At 36.5% G+C, this 24,264-nt stretch overlaps 2 protein-coding genes across 3 annotated transcripts; both read left to right on the forward strand.

The window, feature by feature from the left end:
* Window positions 1-3,176: 3,176 nt before the first annotated feature.
* On the forward strand, window positions 3,177-5,878 carry gjb9b (gap junction protein beta 9b). 2 transcript variants are annotated; one of them, XM_059350186.1, is made up of 3 exons: window positions 3,177-3,566; window positions 5,219-5,499; window positions 5,557-5,878. In XM_059350186.1, the coding sequence occupies exons 1-3, from the start codon at window positions 3,177-3,179 to the stop codon at window positions 5,645-5,647; spliced, it is 762 nt and encodes a 253-aa protein (XP_059206169.1). In that variant the 3' UTR covers window positions 5,648-5,878. The 2 variants fall into 2 exon arrangements, with proteins under 2 accessions (XP_059206169.1, XP_059206168.1); XM_059350185.1 differs by having other exon boundaries at window positions 5,219-5,878.
* Window positions 5,879-7,673: 1,795 nt separating this feature from the next.
* pef1 (penta-EF-hand domain containing 1) lies at window positions 7,674-17,842 on the forward strand. The gene is made up of 5 exons (XM_059350187.1): window positions 7,674-7,730; window positions 10,893-11,133; window positions 13,589-13,744; window positions 14,718-14,861; window positions 16,776-17,842. Exons 1-5 carry the CDS (start codon window positions 7,710-7,712, stop codon window positions 17,003-17,005), a joined length of 792 nt encoding a protein of 263 aa, XP_059206170.1. The 5' UTR covers window positions 7,674-7,709; the 3' UTR covers window positions 17,006-17,842.
* The last annotated feature ends 6,422 nt before the right edge of the window (window positions 17,843-24,264 follow it).

Genomic DNA, 24,264 nt, shown 5'->3' on the forward strand with positions numbered 1-24,264 from the left:
CGCCTGTGATACTGCACCTGAAAGCTTGTGGATGTTGATTTCCCCTCGTGAGAATCACAACTCTGGTACACTTTGTTAGACTCTTAATAAACCCACTAGAGCTGTATTTGCATCGCGCCGAGGAGAAATATTGAAACGAAATGCATCACATAACCTGAGGTTTTTCAGTTGAGAAAGCGTGATATGTCTCGTCTGTCACAACAAAGGGAAAGACAAACACACGGCGCAGAGATAGACGACGCCGGCGGAAGGCAACATTGCAATCTAGAGCAAATAGGAAAACAAATTGTGGTCCAGCTTTGCCATCTCCCTGAGACAAGATATACTGTTGTCGCCCTGTTTTTTTCCTATCTAGGCTGAATGTCACCTCAAAGTTTGTGTATGTGCAAGTGTGAATTTTATAAGTAAGAAAATACACTGATAAATCACATGTCCTATATGTTTGTGCAAAAGCAATGGCTGATTAATACCCCTGGTTGTATTCTCCACTTAGAGGGGGTGGTAAAGTATAGCTAACACCAGCAGTGATTGAACACATCTGGCTTTCAGAAGCCTATGTTGAGATTCAGAAGGCATTCATTGAGTCAAGTCTTTTTATGCTGTGTAATTTAATAGTCAGGAATGCTGGACGAGAGAGAAAATAGCAACCAATTTGACAGCTCAATATGTCTATAGTGACACCGAAATGCAGAAGGAAAGTGTTTCTGATTTCAAATAGTCGGGATTAGACGCGACAGAATTGAAATGGAACAGTGGACAGCAAGGCTGTTATCCAACTTGTTCCCTGTCAGGCCATAAGCATTTATCAGAATGAGATGTAAATGTATAAGAGCACTTCTTCTTTTTCTCTTGCTGAAAATAAATCCTTGAGAAATCTTAACCCTGATGCGGCTTAGCAGACCCCTCCGCATGTTTACGCTTACATAACCAAAACCAAATATGCATTTCAAAGATGTTTGCACCCTCACTCTACAATTAATATTTAGACACATATTCTGTAATGCACATGCATGTACACATAGCAACAAATACAATAACAAATAGTCTGGTTCATTACATACTGTCTATGCACTTTATGTGTTTTTTATGCACACCGTTCATTGCACCTTATTTGTTTCATAGCACCAACATTTTTATACTGTATATTCATATTTATTCTGCACTGGAATTCTATTCTACTCCTTAATACATACTCCTTCTTTCGACACTTTATATTTTATTGTATTTTTATTGTATTTTTATATTTTATTGCTTGAAGTATGACTAGGTTGTTCTTTTTATTTAATTGTCATTGTCTATGTGTGTAATGCTGCTGCTACACTGTAAATAAAAAATAATAAATTATATCTATCTATCTATACATGCAACATAAGTTCAGAGGAACCTGACAGCTCACCACCACACAGAGAAACATCATCCATAACAGCCCTGTCTTTAAAGTCTGCACACGATCAAGCCATAAAATCCACATCCTAGTGATATTTTGACTAAAATCCCTTTTCTGTCTTAGAGCATGGGTCCCATGGTACAATTAAGGCATGCTTAACATTCACAAATGAAATCCCTTAACAGTCCTTTGAAGAACCAAGACTGCAACAAGCACTTGGGATTACAGAAATGTCTGTGGTGGCCTGATCAGCAACACTGTTCAAATAGCTGACTAATAGAGTTGAGAGTATTGGTTTGTCTTTTCAGCATAGGGAGGCTCCAATGATGACTCACTCATTGATGTTTAATGAGTCACTCTTAAAAAGGCATCTCTGTGTAAATAAGGGAATATGTCTGGTTGTTTTGTTGCCTCACGACTGATCACCATTTCAAAATTGCTTTTTTGTTCGTGATTGTTCATCTAGCTTCTAAGACTGGAGAATGACACAAAAACAAAAGTTTTAGTATTAGCTTTTTTTGTAGTCTTGCTGTTATATAGCATCACTAATCATGAGGCCCAGAAGTGTCAGGGCCCCTCAACTCAACACATACCAACCTGAAAAGGGACTCAAAATGACTGCTAAGAAACAAAGACTAAGATACAAAGAGATGCAAAAACAGAACGAGGAGAACAAACAAGCTTCAAAGACATGCAGAACAGCTGCAAAGAGACACAAAGAGACACACAATGACTGTGGAAAGGGGCAGAAGAGAAAAAAGAGAGACTCAAAACAACTACAAAAGAGGAACAACTTCTTCAAAAAGACACAAGATGACTACAAAGAGAAAGAAAGCAACAACAAAAAGAGGTGAAACAGCTGTAAAGTCTGTGTGTCGAGGTGGTTCCCATGCCCAGGGGCCCATTGTTCATCATCCTAATTACTAATTACTAATTTTAAAAGAAGAAAATGTAAAAAATTTCCCTCTCAGTGTAAAATGTATTCATTTATATGATTGAAACATTTTGTATTTCCATTATTGGTGTCGGTTATCAAATTGAAATCAACCACATTTAGTGGAATGAAAACTTTTTGTGGTTTTGTGATCCTCAAGTGTTAAATTTTTGATGAGACAACTGAAACTTTGTAAATAATTAAAGGGGCCCTCCACCACCTATTTTGCACGTCAAGTTCAGTTTCGGTGCATGTACTGTTCGGTCTGTGAAAACACTTGTATAGTAGCTCCTGGGACTGTGGAGGAGCCTTGTACACTGGTGTCATCAGGGTTATGTCGGCTTGGACTTGGACTACAGATTTATAACAAAAGTCTGCATGATTTACTGACAATGTGGAAGATAAAAGATGTAAACAATTAGCAGGCAGGAAGGGTGTAGCAAAAAAAAAAAGCCATTTGGTTGCATTATGGGAAGCGTAAGATCCAGGATTTTAGGACCTAAAAGTCGGAGATAGAAGATATCTCAGATATCTCAGATATCAGTTATTGCATCAATTGTGACTCTTATTTTCAAATCTGATTTCCTTCAATTTTTCTGAAGGTGTAATATCACTAATGTATCTATTTTCCATTCAAACCTTGCTTTACAAAATGAAAATGAAATGTCTGAAAAGAATGTGCAGTGCTCTTCTTCTTGTTAATATGAAGAGGGTTGTTTTTATTATCAAGTGCTTGAACTATTCGTTTCATAATCTACTTCAGATCAACAAGAACCTCGTCCCTCCAATCCCATCTGGTCTCCACAGGAGCTCCTTCATCTCCCTCAGCCTCCTCCACCCCCTCCTCCAGCAGTCATGAACTGGTCTGCATTGGAAGCCCTCCTCAGTGGGGTCAACAAATACTCCACCGTATTCGGTCGTGTCTGGCTGTCCATGGTCTTCGTCTTCAGGGTGATGGTGTTCGTAGTGGCGGCTCAGCGGGTGTGGGGCGACGAGAGCAAGGATTTTGTCTGCAACACGGCCCAGCCGGGCTGCGTCAACGTGTGCTACGACTCCATCTTCCCCATCTCCCACATCCGCCTGTGGGCCCTGCAGCTCATCTTCGTCACCTGTCCATCACTGATGGTGGTGGGGCACGTCAAGTATCGTGAGAAGAAGGACATGCAGTACGGCGTGTCCCACAAGGGCGCTCACCTGTACGCCAACCCCGGGAAGAAACGTGGCGGGCTGTGGTGGACATACCTGGTAAGAACAGAGGAAAAGGGTTTTTATTTTCTAACCTTGCTGGAGATGTCACATGCAATAAAAAACACAGACACTGATGTGTTTCGGCCTTGGCACAACTGAAGTTAGTCATTGTTAGAAATGTCAAAAATAATTGTCATGGATGAATAACTGTGTACAAAAAGCGGGAGAAGACATTTGTGTAATTATATATGAGTTGTTTTCTCCTGATCACAAGAAAAACAATTTTGACAGCTTCTTTTTGCAACTCATGGCCCAATCAGAAACAAGTTTTACCATCCCTCCAATGTGGACGGTAGCTATACAACTTATTAGCTTGCAATGGTTTAAAATGGTTATCTTTTTTATTATAGACCCTGCACTAGGTCAATTGACCAATCCTAAGTCCCACAGCCCCTTGGCAAAAAGAAACATGGCATTTAGTGTGTGTTAGTGTCAGATAGCTTCTGGGCATCAGGCAATACAGCTCCAAGAAGCATGTATATCCTAATAACTAAGATCAAAAGTTACTTTTGGGTGGCATGTAGCTTTACAGAGAAAAAAAAAGCAGTCAACAACCACCCGATCTGTCCTTCACCCAATCTTTTCAATGTTCTAACCAAGTGGTAACCTTAGGGCCTGATAAAAGTAAAGCCAATGAGGAAGTAACTTTAACCTGCATTATTTCTAGTGGCCAGCAGGGGGAGACTCCACTGGTTGAGGTTTGTGGGGTTGTGAGTCTTCCAGATCCCTGGCCAATCTTTTATCCATCACCAAAATGTAGTTTTGTTTCATCATAGACAGCCCCATTACATATAATATCTAAGTATAATAGTAAAGGGTATGGTTGGCTGAGGTTCTGGCAATCCCAAGCTTACTTAAATGTTATTGGAGCACACAGCGAAAAGGGGCGGGACAAAGGATCTGTTCATTGTCTTGCTCCAGTTAAAATCACAAAACCACAAAAAGACACAAACTCATGACTAAAAGAGACACAAAGCACACTGCAAAAAAGCCAACTTGTATTTTTTGGCCTAAAACAGTGATTTAAGTTGGTAAAACTTGGAAATATAAATTACTGACATTTAGGGCAATAATGTAAGTTAGCACAACAAAGGAAGCCAGTTGTCTGCTCAAAAACTAGTTGGTGAGTTGTTGTTACTTATATCTTTAAGTTGGGGTTCACAACAAGGGACAATAGTTCTGATAACTCTTATTTCTTTGTTGGGAAATTTGGTCATTAGCGAAAGCTAGCGGCTAACTGAGGCTAACGGCTAACTGATGCTAACGGCTAACTGATGCTAGCGGCTAACCGATGCTAGTGGCTATCTGATGCTAGCCACGCTGCTTGTTACAGCTACAAGAGTAGCCATTAGCGTATCAATGCTAATTCAAAATTGTGGTCACAACATCAGCTGACATTTCATAGCGGCGTTACAATCGTGCCAGAGAAATTCAGAGTTGAGCAAACTCAAAAACAAAACTCAAAATATTTGGTTTAATTGTCCAACTTAAAATTTTATCGAAGTTTGTTGCCTTGAAATTTTGAGTTCACCCAACTTTTCTTTTTTTGCAGTGCAATTACAGAAAGACACAGACAGGCAAATGTACGTTTGCCTCATGAATGTTAATCTTCTTAGAAATGTGTTTAACCCTTATGCATCTTCTTATAGGTGAGTCTGATTTTCAAAGCAGGCTTTGACGCTGGCTTCCTCTACATCCTGTACTACGTCTACGATGGCTACGACATGCCCCGCCTGTCGAAGTGCTCCCTGGAGCCGTGTCCCAACACAGTGGACTGCTACATATCACGTCCCACTGAGAAGAAGATCTTCACCCTCTTCATGGTGGTTTCCTCTGCTTTCTGCATCCTAATGTGCATCTGCGAGATGATTTACCTCATTTGCAAGCGCATCCACAAACTCATTAAACGAAAGACTGAGGCAGAGAGGAGGTTGTTTGCCGAAAATCACGAGATGACGCCACTGGCTGCACCGAGGTCAGAGTTCAGGTCCAAAACTTCGATCAGAGTGGATCCTACAGCAGCCTCGATCCAAAACCTCAGTAACATCCAGGAGGAGGGGACATCTAAGAAGAAATGATGTACAAAATGGGATGTTGAAAAACTGAGCAAAGCACTGGAGAAACCACTGCAAAGGCATTTCTCAGACTCTAAGGACAACTGCTAGATATCCATCAATTCAGGGGAGCGTTTTTGTAAAGATTATAGAATTATAGATTCTGCAGGAATGAACCCCTTATGCATGCAAATAATCCCTCAAAAAGGAGGATGACAGAGGAAGTTAAAAGGTTTCCAATATTTTTAGAATTGGTTTGTGTGTGTGAGGATGAGTGTGTGGATGTGTGCATGTCTGTATTTGTGTTTTTGTTTATGCATTATTGGCCAGAAGTACAGTATGTTTAAGCTGTTATATCAGGTACTTTGTAAATAAAAGTATAACGTGTAGATTATATTGTACAGTGATGTACCAAAGAACCAAAGCAAACCCTTTCCCTGAACACACACACTAACCCCTAATGAAAAAAAAGGTAAAGTACACAAAGCACTTCTTTATAGGGTGATGCAGTAATCATCACTTGAGGGGTTTTTTGTTCTCAGATGCAATATAAAGAAATGATCTTTATTGTTTAAGCTTTCTTTGACTCCTGTTCACATTTTGTGTCCTCATAATAATAAATCACAAGTGCTTAATGAAGGTATGATACATGTATGAACACATTCATACCAGTGAAAATTAAAGGAAAGTTGTTTTTATTCGCACAAATTTGGTTATTTTTTTTGACGAAGAAGGAAGACTCCAGATAATATATTTTATTTTTTGTATTTATGATGTGATATATAAAGTTATTTCACAAGGAATGTAATTCTGTCTGTGTGTCTTTTTTTCTTTTAAAAAAACAACAACAAAAAACATTTCACTTTTACTGTACACATAAAACAATTGAGAATGAAGAAATATTTTTTTTATATTTTGTACAAAACAGATACTACCTATATTAACTTTCTAGTTGTTTATTTATTTTTGCTTTATCCGTATTTCTAGTTCCCTGTAATATGTGAAAAAGTAGAACTTTAGATTAAGTGCTTTATGTCTGTATGTATCTAAGGAAAAAGGACCAAAACCGTATTATTTCCAATAAAAGAGAGAGAGAGAGAGAGAGAGAGAGAGAGAGAGAGAGAGAGAGATAGAGAGATAGAGAGATAGATAGATAGATAGATAGATAGATAGATAGATGGACAGATGGACTCCTTACCAAGGTTATTATGATTAACGAAAACTAACAAAATAACGAAAACTAGAATTGAAAAAACATTTTTGTTAACTGAAATAAAATTAAAAAATATATATATATATATATATTTTTTTTAAACGATAACTAACTGAAACTGTGTGGTTACAAAACTAACTAAAATTATAGTGAAAATGTCCTTTGTTTTCGTCTTTGTCTACTTTTTTCCTACATAAACCTTTTTGGTTGATGCTAAATCTGTTTCATCTATTTGGTTTTATGACTTAATAAACTTATTGGGGCTGAAATGGATAAGACAAAGGAAATAAAGGCAACATTTATTGTGACTTTTAAAAATCTCCCACCCAACAAATTCAAATAATAATTAATAAATAAAAAATTTCAAATAATAATAATAATAATAATAATTAAAACTAACAAAATCACTTTAAAACCAAATTAAAACTAACTGAATTTGAAAACAAAACATCACAACGAAATTAAAACTAAAACTAATGAAAAATCCAAAACTATTATAACCTTGCTCCTTACCAGTGTATTGATTAATTATTTTTTGAACAGCAGAGTATAGGTACATCAAAATGAGTTTAAACTAAATGTAATAAATTTAATCCCTTAATTACTTCATAGAGTTTCAGTAAAATCAGTATCTATTACTGACACAGTGAGTGACTAAGTCACCAAGTATTGTACTTTAACAATGATGTGCATGGTGATTCATACTTCTTTGTTCTGTCGTCATCACTTTTCCACTCCGCCGTCCAATCAGGAGCACAGAAAGCGGGTGCGGGCTGTGACGGACAGGGAAAAGAACCAATCGCTGCCCTGAGCTGGGCGGGGCTGTATCCGCCTTAACGGCTGCCTTGTTGAAGGAAGTAAAGTCTGTCAAACATGAGTTTCCACTACGGCCAGGTATCGAAATACTGCATTTTGTGTTTTATATATGTCAATAACAATAACATGTTAGTATTGTTAAATAACTGTAGTATCACCTGTATTGCCTTGATATAACGTAACTAGTGTTTTTTGTCATAGAAACATAGGAAACGTTAGCCATTCATTTGCATGCTATAGATAGCGAAACAGTGTTGCAACAATGTTGCCACTTGCTAATAACATTTAGCAGCTTATGCAACAATGTGTCTTACTGACGTCATATACATTTACATTGCGTCTGTATTGTTTGTAGTTACAGTTAACTATATGTAAGTTAGCAATTATAGTAATGCTATTTTTATGTGACCAGGGCAGTGTTGTTGTTTTTTCTTGGTTATGAGTTTGGTTGTAGTTTTTCTGAGCAGTATCGCTATAGCTTGTACTTTAACTTCTACTTCTACGTCTATATACTAGTATACTATTAGTATACTATTATGATTATACTAGAATTGAGTTTCTATAGCTTGTCAAGTCAAGTCAAAGTTTATTTATAGAGCACATTTAAAAACAACCTCAGTTGACCAAAGTGCTGTACAGTTATTAAAATAGAAGAAATCATACACAAATAGGTATAAATAAAAACAATAAAATACTAAAAACAGTAAAAACAATAAAATAAAATAGAATAAAATAGTAATATAAACTCAATCCAAAACAGTGTTAGAGATAAAAAGACAAATAAAAGGGTAAAAAAGTAAAAAAGAAAGCCAAGGATTCTTGCCTTGTACTTTCTAGCTTGTACTTTAACTTCTACTTCTACGTCAAAGTAACACTGTAACACTGTAAAGTTACAAGTCCTGCATTCAGAATTGTATAGCCTATGTGGTCACACTGTTAACCCTCCTGTTATGTTGCGGGTCAAATTGACCCATTTCAAAGTTTGAAAAATAATCTAAAAAAAATTAAAAAATAACAGTATTTACATAGAAAAAAACTATGTAAAATAAAATATATTAAAAATCAATGTCATGTAAAACTATTGTATTCTATATGTAGGTATTTCCAATGTACATAAAAAAAGTTTTAACATGCTTTTTTTATGAAAACGAGTGAATTATCCTCATTGAACCATGATCTGTGAGAGGTAAAGAACACCACTGCACTAAAAATTGACTGAGATGGTTAGTAATGGAGTTAATGGTGAAATATAAACAATGTTTATTGGGATTTTTTCAATAATGTTCGTGGGTCAAATTGACCCACGAACATTATTGCTGTTCCTGAGAAACGAACATAACATGAGGGTTAAAATAATCGCCTAAGTCATTTTTTTGTTGTTGTTTTTGCCTAAATCATCTCCTCATAGCCACCTATGGTAAAATCGCCTACATCCTCAGTTGATCAGATCATGATTTTACCACTTTAACATCATCACTTTTTTGATAATTTGCCACATTCATAGGCATCAGATAAGAACCCAGCAAAGAAGAGCTTGAGGGAGATTGTTTAGTTATCAGTTTAGTTTATCAGTGTTTTTATTGTTGACACTAATATTGGTAACACTTTATTTTGAAGGTGTCTACATAAGAGTGACATGAGCGTGTCATAAACATGACATGGGATGTGTCATGAACATTAATGACACTTTGAAGTAACATTAATGCTCATGATACTTGTCATGTCATGTTTCTGACAGGCTTGTGTGACTCTTATGTAGGCACCTTCAAAATAAAGTGTTACAGAAATATTTTTTTATATTTTGTAAATAACAGATACTACTTGTATTAACTTTGTAGTTGTTTATTTATTTTTGCTTTGTCCGCTTTCAGATGGACTCCTTACTAAGGTTATTTATGATTAACGAAAACTGACAAAATAACGAAAACTAGAATTGAAAAAACATTTTCGTTAACTGAAATAAAAATAAAAACTAGAGTTGACATGTGACATGAGCGTGTCATAAACATGACATGGGATGTGTCATGAACATTAATGACACTTTGCAGTTACATTAATGCTCATGATACTTGTCATGTCATGTTTCTGACAGGCTTGTGTGACTCTTATGTAGACACTTTCAAAATAAAGCGTTACCATATCTTGCTTAAGTCACAAAGGCATGTTCAAAAAATTGCCTAAGTCATTTATTTCTCTTAAGTTACATAATTTACACACAGTGTTATTACTATAAAATGAGTTAGGCAATTATGATTTTAGAGTGACAATATAACAATTACTACTGCTGAATTATTATTACTGATGCCTTCATCTGTAAGCAACGCTGTGTATCATCTTTAATAAACTAATCACATGTTTTTAGTTTATTAAGTCAAATTTTAACCCACAGGCTAATTTTGTCTATCAGATAAATGTGGACATGTAAAGAGATTATTTCCCACTTAAAGGTAGTGCAGTACAAACTAGTAGAAAATGGGTTGACTTCAAAACTGGTAGGAGTTTTCATCATCGATTTATCATCTTCACAATCAGTTAATTGTTCATTATAAAATCTCTTTTTTCTGTCGGTCCAAAAAGAAGATATTCAGTGTAATATGATACAAAACAGAGAAAAGCAGTATATCTTTATATTTAACAGGCTAAAAATCAGCATTTTCCAACCCTTTTGCATAAAAATAACTTTAACAAATAATTGATGATCAAAGTAGTTGGCAGTTATTTTTCAACCAATCATTCCAACTCTAATATATATATTTAATATCTGTGATACTTAGAATTTGATACTTTTGTTCATTGTCATTGGCTCCATCTAGCCTCACACAGTCTGTTTGTTCTTGTACTCATCTTAAATTCTCAGTGAGCTTGTCTTATCTCTTATCTCTTATCTTATAGCACCAACATTTTTATATAGCAGCAACATTTTGATAGCACCAACATTTTTATACTGTATATTCATATTTATTCTGCACTGGAATTCTATTCTACTCCTTCTTTAGACACTTTATATTTTATTGTATTTTCTTTTAATATTTTATATTTTATTGCTTGAAGTATGCCTAGGTTGTTCTTTTTACTTAATTGTGTTGTCATTGTCTCTGTGTGTAATGCTGCTGCTACACTGTAATTTCCCAGCTTGGGATAAATAAAGTCTATCTATCTATCTATCTATCTATCTATCTATCTATCTATCTATCTATCTATCTATCTATCTATCTATCTATCTATTGTCTATCACTGTAGGGCTATCCAGTGGGAGGCCACCCCCCACCAGGTGTTCAATACCGGGGCGGCGGGGGTCCCTATGGGCCCTCAGCTCCACACGGAGGTCCAACACATCCACAAGGAAATCCTTATGGTGCTTATGGAGCTCCTGGTCAAGGAGGGCACTATGGGCATGGAGCAGGGGTTGCCCCAGGCGGGCATTATGCGGGTTACGGGGCACAACCTCACGGGGGACAGTATGGACACCATGCTCCTGCAGGTAACTACTGTATATGCTGAGACTGGAGCTGCATCTGCAGTAGCTCGTGGGAGTTGAACAGACATATTGTGAACATGAGGAGACTGCAGATTGGCTCTCATTCCCCCTTCTTCATCTTCTCTCTCATTTTCTCGCTCCCTCACTCTCTCTGGTGGGATGATGGATAGAAAATGACTTACATTCCCAGACTGTCATGTAGAGACAGGGTTCAGTTTGTGCCCCTCAGCAGGATTACACGGCTGGAGTGATGACTCCTGTAATACTGAGTGAGGGCTAAACAGAAAACCAGACAGATGGGTAAAGAGTGTGCTACGTGTGTATATACATAGTGTGTGTGTGTGTGTGTGTGTGTGTGTGTGTGTGTGTGTGTGTGTGTGTGTGTGTGTGATTACAGTGTTTCCTGTGGCAGCTAATCCTAAATCAGAATGTGAAAGCCCACTATCACTCCCCACAGGGACAGAAGCCATCAGGGTCTCACCTGTTCATTTATCTAACACTCATCCCTCCCTCCACTCCTCCTCTCGTCTCAAACCATATTTTTACCACCACCTTTCTCTTCCTCTGTGTGGTTAGGTAAGAATACGAATTGTATGCATCGTGCCATGTGCCAACACTTTTGTTTTTTAACCCTTTATCAGGCAAATAACTATATTTGGTAACTTCAGGTAATATTTCGAGAAAAAAGTTGCAAATTTACTAGATTAAAGTGGCAAATCTACAAGAAAAAAAGTCGCAGATTTAAGAGATTTAAAGTGGCAAATCTGCACGAAAAAAGTCGCAGATTTACGAGAAAAAAGTGGGAAAAAAGCAACTTTTTTCTCCCAGATTCATGGGAGATTAGGTAATGTCCTCTTGCCCCCACTCTATCTCTTTCTCACTGAGAGGACTTTTCTTCACCTTTCACCCTGCAGCCTTTTTTTCCACAGCCTCAACCTTATGAAACACTGACCGTGTGTATCTAAGGTTAGGGAGGTATTCTTCAGTGAAATACCAACTGGTTTCACAACTCAAAGCCTTTACATTTCCTCCTGAATTTAGCTGTTTTTACTTTTGATTGATTGATTGAGAATTTATTTGAACACAAAATAAAAGATGAACATTTAAAAACAAACGAACAACAATAAATACAAGACAACAACACAAATGAAACAACAACAAGACTCAACACTTATTTGTGTTCAAAAGGAGCCAAAGCTTATTAAATCCCTTCTCCCTATGTTACTTTACTGTATTCAGTTATATAACAATAATATTTATATATACGTATGTATAACACATAGTAATGTAGTTTATAAACTCATTATTACCATTATTAACACACATAACTTGTTATTAACTTACAAACACATAAGTACACATACACCCATGTAGTCATAATGAGACAACAATGAACAAACAAACAACAATAACACACAAAAAAGAAAAAATAGTAACACATTTAAAAAAGAATACTTATAATGGTTAGACATTATTTACTGCTGTCAAAAGCAAGTATTTCAAACTTGATGAACATTTTGTTCTGATTTAATCTCACATAATCGTGATGTTTTTTTCTTCTTCATATCTGCACATTCTCTACTGTATCAAAGGTTTGTACACGTTCTTGAAAGTTTGGAAAGGGCTTAATATTAAGGATTATGCCTTCATGGTTAGGAGTAGGATTTAATTTGAATATGCTCTTTGAAAAGGGCTCAATATTCAACAACATCTGGTGTTTTATCTACAGATATTTTATTATTTGAAATTAAATTATCCTATTTGCATACATTTGCTGAAGTGCATGTTATGACTTGTTTAGGACTGAAAGACTTGGGACTTGTCAGGCTTGCTTTGGGACTTGACTCAGGGTTTCCTGTCTTGACTCAGAACATGAATGCTGTTAAACGAGTTGCTGCATAACTGCATATGAAATGTACTTAGTTTTAGGAATCAAATTTGGCACATACTTTTGATACAAAATATCTTACAGTCATTATATGCTGTGCTGTAAAAGCAAAAAAAAATTATAGAGCAAGCATAGATGTATTATTTTTTATGATCAACTTCCTGCTTGGCAGATTCAGCGCAGTTTCAACTGTCAGACAGCAGAAGTGTGTTTCTTCATCCCTCAATAAATAAATAATTGTTTTGCATCGGAACGAGGCAGCCGCTTCATTTCCAAGGAACTTCACTGTCTTTTCCTCCACTCTTTTACCATTTATTTTTCCCCCACACACATATCCGTTTCTCCTCAAAGCCTCAGAGCTGCAGTGAAATCATAGCCAGTAAGAAAAAAAATATAATGAAGGGAAATAATAAAGAGAATAAATCAAACTAGTTGGCCCAGACATCTTGAAGAAGAAAAGGAAAACAGCGAAGAAAACTATCTTCTTGTGATGGGCCTCTTCAAAGTCAGTCTGAGCCGCCACTTCTTTCTTCACCATCTTGTTAATGCTTTTATTTTTCCTCTCTGCAGGTAACATCCCTCCTGGTGTTAACCCAGAGGCGTACCAGTGGTTCCACACTGTCGACACAGACCGCAGCGGCTTTATCAACCTCAAGGAGCTGAAGCAGGCACTTGTCAACTCCAACTGGTCTGCTTTTAATGACGAGACCTGTCTCATGATGATCAGTAAGTAGAGGCCGAAATGTCTCAACAGTGTGAGTGTGAAGTAGCTCTTTGTTGTTGGAATGGTTGTAAATGCTTTGATAGTTTCTGGAGGCAAAATAAGACAAAGTTTTGAGACTTTTAGAGACCTAAATGGCTCCAGCAAAGGAAATTATTTAGGAAAAACAAATGAATAAATGAGTAGTGGGACAAAGAAAGTAGGCTGATTTTATATCTGTGTAGCTTTGTAAATCTCCCAAAACTTTTAAATAAAAATCTCTTTATGTTTCCAAAAGGAAAAAAAATCAGGCAGCAAGGAGTCTTGTCCTTAAAAAACAAATGAAAGTGAAATACCAACTGGTTTCACAACTCAAAGCCGTTACATTTCCTCCTGAATTTAGCTGTTTTTACTTATAATGGTTAGACATTATTTACTGCTGTCAAAAGCAAGTATTTCAAACGTGATGAACATTTTGTTCTGATTTAATCTCACATAATCGTAAAAAGAAAAAAAAAATCTTCATATCTGCATATTCTCTACTGTATCTAAAATTTGTACACGTTCTTGAAAGTTTGGAAAGGGTTAAATGAGTAGTGGGACAAAGAAAGTAGGCTGGTTTTATATCTGTGTAGCTTTGTAAATCTCCCAAAAACTTTTAAATAAAAATCTCTTATGTTTCCAAAAGGAAAAAAAAAAATCAGGCAGCAAGGAGTCTTGTCCTTAAAAAACAAATGAGTCATGTTTGTCTCGGTACCCGTTCGTTGCGTAATATCCATACATTCCAGTTTTGTTTGCCAGGCAGTGACTAATGTGTTCCATTACCATAATGAGAAGTGTGTGACTCTTAAATGACACGAGGAGAAGATGCATGATGATGGACGACATTGCTCGCTGGAAGCATGCCGGAAATGCACTTCACATTTGTGCTGTGTATCGAAAAGAACGGCGAGCTGTAAGTAAGAGTCTGAACTGGCTGTGCTTTGTTTTTCCTGTCAGACATGTTTGACAAGACGCGGTCGGGGCGAATGGACTTGTTTGGCTTCTCGGCGCTGTGGGACTTCATGCAGCGGTGGAGAGCGCTCTTCCAGCAATATGACAGAGACCGCTCAGGCACCATCAGTGGCTCAGAGCTGCACCAAGGTAATCCCTTAAAGATAGACTTCAATGGAATACTGAATCATTTTCATTGGGATAATTCGTGGTTTCAATTTCACACTACTTTGTTTTTAATTAAAGGCTATTTTCAAGTATGTTTGAATTAGGGCTGGGCGATATGGACCAAAAGTCATATCCCGATATATTTAGGTTAAAAATCAATAAAAATAAAAATTTTCATCTAGTTATGTAATTTAAGTAAAGTATAGTTATTTATAGGTTTAAGAGGGAGGGTCGCGTATAAGCCCTTTGGGCTTTTTGATCTTTCCTGCATTTTCTTTTACTGTTTCTTGTACTGTTATTTCCTAACGATTGTATGTTTTTTAAGTGCAAACAACAATAAATAAAAAATAAAATAAAAAAATATACAATATTTCCCGATATTTTTATCACAAATTGAGAGCAAATGTTCAGTCAAAGTCAAAGACAAATATGACATGTCACAAGTAGTTTTATTGAAACCGTTTATTTCAATGAAGTGAAGATAAATACTGTATAACAACAGGAGTACCTTTTTGTCTTTTTTCAAATCAAAGCTCCATAAAGTGCACATTTAAATAAAAAAATATCTTAAATGAAAATAGCCTTTGAAATAAAATAGGCCAATCTTTTTCTGAAATAAATATATTTATAGGAGAAAAGAATAATGAACATTACAAAAGAACTAAATATGACAAACCCCAGTAAGGGCAGCATTAGAGAAAAATTTGAACTATATCGATACATCACACTATTTTGTTTTTTAATTAAAGGCTATTTTCAAGTATGTTTGAATTAGGGCTGGGCGATATGGACCAAAAGTCATATCCCGATATATTTAGGTTCAAAATCAATATACGATATTTCCCGATATGTTTATCGCAAAGTGTTAGTATTGCAAAATGTTCAGTCAAAGACAAATATGACATGTCACAAGTAGTTTTATTGAAACTAACTATTGAAGATAACGTCTTTTTTCCAATCAAAGCTCCATAAAGTGCACATTTAAATAAAAAAAATATCTTAAATGAAAATCTTTTTCTGAAATAAATATAGTCTCAATCTGCAGGACCTTATTACGGTCACATCCTTTAAAAAACTCTTGAGAGATCTGGAAGCAGACTCGTATCGCCTTTGCACTTGTTCTTTATGATGTCATGATCTTGTACTGTCCATGCCTATCTTACTGTGTTGTCTGGCTTGCTTGTATTTTACTGTACGTCCATGTTTTATTGTCTGTTCTGTCATGATGCACTGTCTGTCTTATTGTTGTAACTTTTAACCCTGCTGCTGTCTTGGCCAGGCTTCCCCTGAAAAAGAGCTCTTTGTGTCTCAGTGGGACCGACCTGGTTAAATAAAGGTTTAATAAAAAAAAAAATGTATACGAGAAAAGAATAATGAACATTACAAAAGAACAATATATGCCAAACCCCAGTAAGGGCAGCATTAGAGAAAAATTTGAACTATATCGATTTATGCATTATGGCCTATTTCAATATCACATTTAAAAATATATTGATATATTGCCCAGCCCTGGGTTGAATGAGGTACTTATCAGTTTATTACATACAGTAGATGGCTGCCTCTAACAATAAGCGTGTTTGTGTAATAGTTTGACAGATTTAAAGGGTTATTTTGGAGGTAGCAGTTTGTGCTGTTAGGTAAAATAACTGTTTTTGCCAAAGGAGTCAAGAGGCCCTGAAGAAAGCATCGATAACAGCTTTAGTTCTCCCCGATAAACAGGGCTTTCTAAGAGCAAGGTGAAATAGTGGAAATATCCCAAATATAATGCACACTTTTACTGAGGCGGAATTTTTCTTGGGGTGGATTGATTATGTTTAGCTGCTGAAATAAATCCCAAGACGTTCAGCAGAGAACAAAGTTATCTTTACCTTCTCCTATCTTCTCTTCCTGCCTCAGCCCTCGCTCAGATGGGCTACAACTTGAGTCCCCAGTTTTCTGAGACGCTGGTGCAGCGTTTCAGCATGCGAGGCACGCGACCCGGCGTCCAGCTGGACCGCTTCATCCAGGTGTGCACCCAGCTGCAGAGCATGACGCAGGCCTTCAGGGAGAAAGACACCACCATGACGGGCAACATCCGCCTCAACTACGAGGACTTCCTCTGCGGGGCCGTCACCAGGCTCATGTGATCAATCCCTCTGCACTGTGGAGTCACAGCAATCATTCCATGTCCAGGTCATATCTTCAATGCTCGACCATAAGCGGCCCTACCTGTTGGTACCAGTGGCGGTTCTAGACTACACTATACAAAATAACTAAAACAGACACAAAAAAAGAAACATAAATGACACCAATGACAAAAAAAGACACAAAATGACCAAAAAAGACACAAAATAACTAAAAATGACACAACAACAGACACAAAATTACAAAAAAAAGACACAAATGTCCAAAAAAGACACAAAATGACTTACAAAGACCTGTAAAGACATGAAAAGGATTCAAAAATGGACAAAATAGCCCCATAAGACTCCATAGAGTTAAACTATTATACAATGTAACATTCTGGGTTTCTTTTGTGTACAATGAGATATTGTTTGAACAAAAAAAAGGTTAGAATTGTTCCATTGTTCATTGTTATAAATTGATCATTTTATTATTAATTTGATTTGGGTAGAACCGCCACTGGTTGGTACCCAGTATATCCACCAGAGTATATTATTATTCCATGCCGTGTTGCTGTAAAAACATAAAGCCTTACATCATGCACTTGAAGTTCAGTGGCTATAATAAAGGTAGCTAACGCCTTTTAAAGAAGAGCTTATCTTTCACCAGCAGGTGACAATGAAAGTGATTTAGAAGGTGACTGATGCTATAAAACAGTCAATATCTTACCATATATGCCTTAGTGACAGTTAGAAAGTTCCTTTGTTTACTTGAGCTATAGTTTACACGTTTCATTCACCCAATATCCCTCCTCCCTCTGAAGCAGCGCCTCGCCTTGACGAGGTATCAGATTATATTAAGTGATAGATCATTTTTCTGCTCCTACTATAGAGTTCCTCAATGCATTCGACTGCATGACTATAATTATGTTGAACAGCAAATTCAGACGCTGTCAGTTTGCGCACATGCACACATGTTCCTGTGCCAGTAACGCATTAGCCTTTAAAATGTACACTACTGGTCAAAAGTTTTAGAACACACCAACTTTTCCAGAGTTGAATTGAAAATTATGCAGTTTAATGTCTCAGTGTACTCTGAAATGAATGCACATTTGCGACATTTCAATTTTTTTAATTTACAATTCTTTATTGAGCATGATAGTGTTTTGAAAGTAAAAAAAAAGATTCAAAATCACATTTTATGTTGGACTAAAGGACTAAAAAAATACACAAAATGACTAAAAAAGACACAAAATGACCAAAAAAAGACACAAAATGACTTACAAAGACAGACAAAAATGGACAAAATAGCCCAAGACTCCATAGAGTTAAGTTGTTAACCCATTTCTTGTTCCCTGAAAAAGGCCTACTTGTATAATTCTGAAATGTACATTATCTTTCAGTTTTGGTTAAGCTTACCTTTTTTTATTTACCTCTGGCAGTTCACCACTTACCTTTGGACCCTTTCAAGCTGTTCATTTGACTTGAACTGCTTGAATTTCAATAAAAAACTGGAAAAATTGGGGTGTTCTAAAACGTTTGACCGGTAGTGTATGTTAGGAATATTCTACACTTCCAGAGTGTATATTCATAGCATTCTATGGCATTACAATGTGTGTAATTACGCGAAAAAATGGCCACATTTTATAATAACAGAATTGTTCTACTCTGAAATGTATTAAGGTGTTGCTGTTACAGCTTTGTAACTCGATAAAAATGAATTTATTATCACATTCTGCTACTTTGCACCCCTGTTAGCCAGTATAAACAATAAATATAAATAATTATCTGTGGCCAAAAGATAAGTACGCAAAAGTGCTAAAAAGCTATTCTGTATTATGTTTGCCATTTTTCCCTCAATCAAAGGGGATGTTCAGTGATTGTGGGGCCAATACTTCAACTGATAAACATGCCAAAATGGTTTTAATGCCAAAAACAAATAAATGCTTTTCTATCACATCTGGATGTATTCAGAGTCTTGATTGACATTCACACTAATGAAAAAAAAACAGTTCCTGCACTTAAGGATTTTTATATAAGATTCTGTACACTGTACATAGTATTTAATCTCTATCTGGAGGGTAAGTATTGCGTAAATGCAGCAGTTCCATAGAAATACCAATACCACTTTACTGTCTGTCACTATGATAAATATGGCACATTTGTGTGAGCTTGGCTAAAGTTTTTTCTCTGGTCTGAAAAACAAGAGAACAGTAACTGTGCTGAAAGTGACTACAGATAACTATTAGCTTGTTATGAAACAGTCTCAATCTCATTATGATGCCTCTTTATAACATACATTAGCCAAGGAGACCATCAGTGGGGAGATTGGCTATTTCTATGTAGTCATTCTTAATGCATGCTATGGTTCCTTTTGGTCAGAATTAGACAGATGCAGATTCTCAGGAACCTCCTGAAGCTGGACTTCAGTGGGGCCTCCAGCAGCAGCTAGCCCAAGCTGGACAGACACAGATCCAGTTCACTACCACTGAACTGGGGCCAGTGTTTAATCGGAGGGGCACATTAACACATGAAAAAATGGCAAAGATTTTAGATATTTAAGCATTCAAAATCTTTGAATGTCTTGAAAAAGACACAAAATGACCAAAAAACCCACAGAAGACATAAAAATGACCAAAGAAGACACAAAACAACAACAAAAAAGACACAAAATAACTAAAAAAAGACACAAAATGACCAAAAAGACACATAAATGGCACCAATGACAAAAAAGACACAAAATGACCAAAAAAGACACAAAATAACTAAAACAGACACACACAAAAAAGACACATAAATTACACCAATGACAAAAAAGACACAAATCACCAAAAAAAGACATGAAAAGGATTCAAAAATGGACAAAATAGCCCTTTAAGACTCCAGAGAGTTAAACTATTATACAATGTAACATTCTGGGTTCCTTTTGTGTACAATGAGATATTGTTTGAACAAAAAAAAGGTTAGAATTGTTCCATTGTTCATTGTTATAAATTGAATTTATAAATTGAAATAAATTGAAATAAAATTTTATTATTAATTTGACGCAGGGGCCAAACACTCACCTTGGTGCAAAAGGGCAGTTATACTCAACACAAAATTAAAGTTTCTTCTAACTAATGGAGTAAAATCAATTCATAATTTATATTTTCTCAGCAAAAGTGTTATTACTGTAGTGGTTTTTCTTTAACAGCCAGTTGAAAACAGAACCCCTACATATGACCTTTGACCTCAAATTGCCCCAAATCAGTTCCTCATTTGGTCCTCGTAGGGCAGATTGGCTCCACAAAAGAGCAAAAGATCCTCCGTCTTCTCCTTCCACATCTGGCCCTTCTTCTTCTTCTCTCCCTCCCCATCTGTTCCTCAGCTCGATCACATCCTGTGTCAAGAGTCCTCCTGCTTCTCCTCGTCTCTTTCCAAATCACAGGCAATCCATCAAATTCTCTTGTGCATCTTTTTTGGTCATATCTCACATCCATCTCCTTCTTCCCCTCCACCCTCCATCTTAATCTGAGGCTAAACTTAGCTGTCCCAGGTCCTTAAGCACACTTTGTGTCACATTCTCCCTGTCAGCTGACACATCACCTGAACATGGATGTGCTTTAGCATCTGGACCGCTTTCAAAATGCCGAGTTAAGGGACTTTGAGCCCACAGCGAGCGTTACAGCAGCCCTTTTTCTGGCTGATGTGATTCCAGTGGCGGTTCTCCACAGGGGCCTCCAGGGGCCACTGCCCCTGTGAAGAAGCCTTTGGCCCCTGCTGTGGCCCCTGTGTCAAATTAATAATAAAATGATCAATTTATAACAATGAACAATGGAACAATTCTAACCTTTTTTTTGTTCAAACAATATCTCATTGCACACAAAAGGAACCCAGAATGTTACATTGTATAATAGTTTAACTCTATGTTATATGTATGTCTTATTGTATGTCTTATTGGGCTATTTTGTCCATTTTTGAATCCTTTTCATGTCTTTACGTGTCTTTGTAAGTCATTTTGTGTCTTTTTTGCTCATTTGTGTCAGTTGTTGTGTATTTTTTTTGTCATTTTGTGTCTGTTTTAGTTATTTTGTGTCTTTTTTTGGTCATTTTGTGTCTTTTTTGGTCATTTTGTGTCTTTTTTTTGTCTTTTTTTGTGTCTTTTCTGGTAATTTTGTGTCCGTTGTTGTGTCTTTTTTTGTCATTTTGTGTCTTTTTTTGTCATTGGTGTCATTAATGTGTCTTTTTTGTGTCTGTTTTAGTTATTTTGTGTCTTTTTTTGGTCATTTTGTGTCTTTTTTTTTGTCATTTTGTGTCTTTTTTGGTCATTTTGTGTCTTTTTCAAGACATTCAAAGATTTTGAATGCTTAAATATCATCTTTGCCATTTTTTCATGTGCTAATGTGTCCCTCTGATTAAACACTGGCCCCTCCTTGGCCCCCACAGTAAAATTGGTCTAGAACCGCCACTGTGTGATTCAGCAGTGATTTAACTCAAGTCCTGATTGTCATTTCCTGTGTAATGAGGAAATTTCCCACCACTGACCATGCCTGACATGTGTAATTAACTTGGGCAAATAGAGCAGGTTTGTGGAGCTTCAGTTAGTGAGGATGCTACGCTCCACTCTGTCAGCCCCAGTTTGTGATTTGGATTGATAACATGGTTGTATTTTTACATAAAACTCTTGGCTAGTGCAGCTCTAAATCTCATTTACTAATAAACACAAACTGATGAAATAATCCTGGCATTGCTAATGTTGCTGGTAAAGCAAAACTGGCACTAGTAGTGTTGTTTTCCCGCAGGGGATGAGCATATTTCACTTTATCTGACAGGACTGATCAAATGCCAGTTCTGGCAACTACAAGATGGACAGCATCGAGGGAGGGACTGCTTAAAAGAATCATTTTGAAGCATGAAGCATAATCACCCACACAGAATCCTGTTAATCAACATAATTTCAGCAGTCATTTGAAGTAATGATACCATAAAAATCTGGATATAGCTCCATTTTTTTAACTTTCTGTCTCCGCACAAATGACCAATGAGTCAGAGCTGGTCATCGCTCCATGACAGGCTGCATTCCAATCGCTATAGATCAGCCCCGTGCCCTGCACCCTGCCTGCATGCTGTACCAAGTTTTGTGGAAAACTTTTGGGCCTGGGAGCTGAAATATCAGTGTCATCAATCATACAGAGTCTTGCAAAGAACACTTACCGATTCACTACCCAGAAACTACAGTAGCATATTTTCTTTCCCCTATAGTCAACTCTGCAATTTATGGTTTCCCGCTGGGTGGCTGAAATTTACACATTTTCTCTGCATCCCTCATAAGCAGTTAAAGTAAACAAAAGCAAAAACTTCTGAAACAGTTTGTGTCTTTATACACTGTACCGAGCCTCTGAAAGTGTCTTCGTATGCCAAACTGTGTCAACTTTCTTGGCACTTCAGAGGTTATTCATCCAAGAAGGGCGGTGCATGACTTGTGTCTGCGTATATGACACAATGCTGATGACAGATCTGTCATGAGTATTCCTTGAGAGGAGGATTTTGTGCAAGAATGCCATTGATGTTTGAACAAAAGGACAGATGGGGTTTTTTTATGGCTTCCATGAAAGGACAAGCATGCACATATGTGATGTAATAGCACAGCTCCCTCTGACCATATAGTAACAAAGCACATGCTTAACCGGTGACTTGATTATAGAGCATTAACCCTATAAAGCCTGAACCATGAAAAAAATGCCAGAAGTCTATTTTTTATTTTTTTTAAACTGTGTTTATTGAACCTGCTGACAAATGATTAAAAACATCCAATATCAATTTGCATATATGTATTCTAATGTGTATCATATTTAATAGATCAGGCTTTTTTGTGCAATTTTGTTTGTTTTTCTCGAACTAACAAACATATAAAACCGAACATTCTTAACCTATTAAGACTTTCCTTTTAACATTTTCCTCAAACATGCAAAATATTTTTTTTTTCCATATAGCAAAACATCATACATCTGCTGATATGAAGTTTTCACGCAGCAATGACGGATCCACCAGTGGAACCTGCATATCACTTTTGCTACATCTGATATTTTTGTGCAATTTGTTGCTCAGTTTGTTTATCTTTAACACGTGTATACATCAGGTTTTTCAGGGGGAAAAATCACACTGATGATGTAGAGTTCTCAAAAACTTATCAAATATGATACACTTGGCTTTATAGGGTTAACTGTTTCACAGTTTAATGAGACATATTTGAGTGAAATGTAATTGTGAAATTGTTGTTTCAGTTGACAAAATATACACAGACATCTCATAATAAATGTGATGCACATCTCACAAAAACTTTATCTACCAAAAAAACAGCAGTGGACGGCTCCTCTCTCTCTGTTGCAGGACGGAGAGATTCAAAAGATCCTTCTCTCCTACAGACATCAGACTGTCTCATTCTAACAGAGATTCTACCAGACTAACTGAATTTACCCTCTGGGATGAATAAAGTAATTTTGATTTTGATTTGATTGATTGACTCCGCTGTCAAAGGGACAGATATAAAAAATCTTTCCTGCCACATGCCATCACACTGTACAATAACAAATAGTCTGGTTCATTACATACAGTAGTTATGCACTTTATGTGTTTTTTATGCACACTGTTCATTGCACCTTATTTGTTTCATGCATATTCATATTTATTCTGCACTGGAATTCTACTCCTTAATACATACTCCTTCTTTAGACACTTTATTTTATTGTATTTTTATATTTTATTGCTTGAAGTATGCCTAGGTTGTTCTTTTTATTTAATTGTGTTGTCATTGTCTCTGTGTGTAATGCTGCTGCTACACTGTAATTTCCCAGCTTGGGATAAATAAAGTATATCTATCTATCTATCTATCTATCTATCTATCTATCTATCTATCTATCTATCTATCTATCTATCTATCTATCTATCCATCCATCCATCCATCCATCCATCCATCCATCCATCCATCCATCCATCCATCCATCCATCTATCTATCTATCTATCTATCTATCTATCCATCCATCCATCCATCCATCCATCCATCCATCCATCCATCCATCCATCCATCCATCTATCTATCTATCTATCCATCCATCCATCCATCCATCCATCTATCCATCTATCCATCTATCCATCTATCTATCTATCTATCTATCTATCTATCTATCTATCTATCTATCTTAGTGGATCACTCAGAAATTACAGACATTCCAAGTAGTATTGATCTTGAATTGAATGTATTTTTATTCATTTTCTATTAAAAAAAGGTCTATAAGTATTTATG

The sequence above is a fragment of the Centropristis striata genome, chromosome 14 (genome assembly GCF_030273125.1).
Source record: "Centropristis striata isolate RG_2023a ecotype Rhode Island chromosome 14, C.striata_1.0, whole genome shotgun sequence".
In the NCBI taxonomy this organism is placed as follows: domain Eukaryota; kingdom Metazoa; phylum Chordata; class Actinopteri; order Perciformes; family Serranidae; genus Centropristis; species Centropristis striata.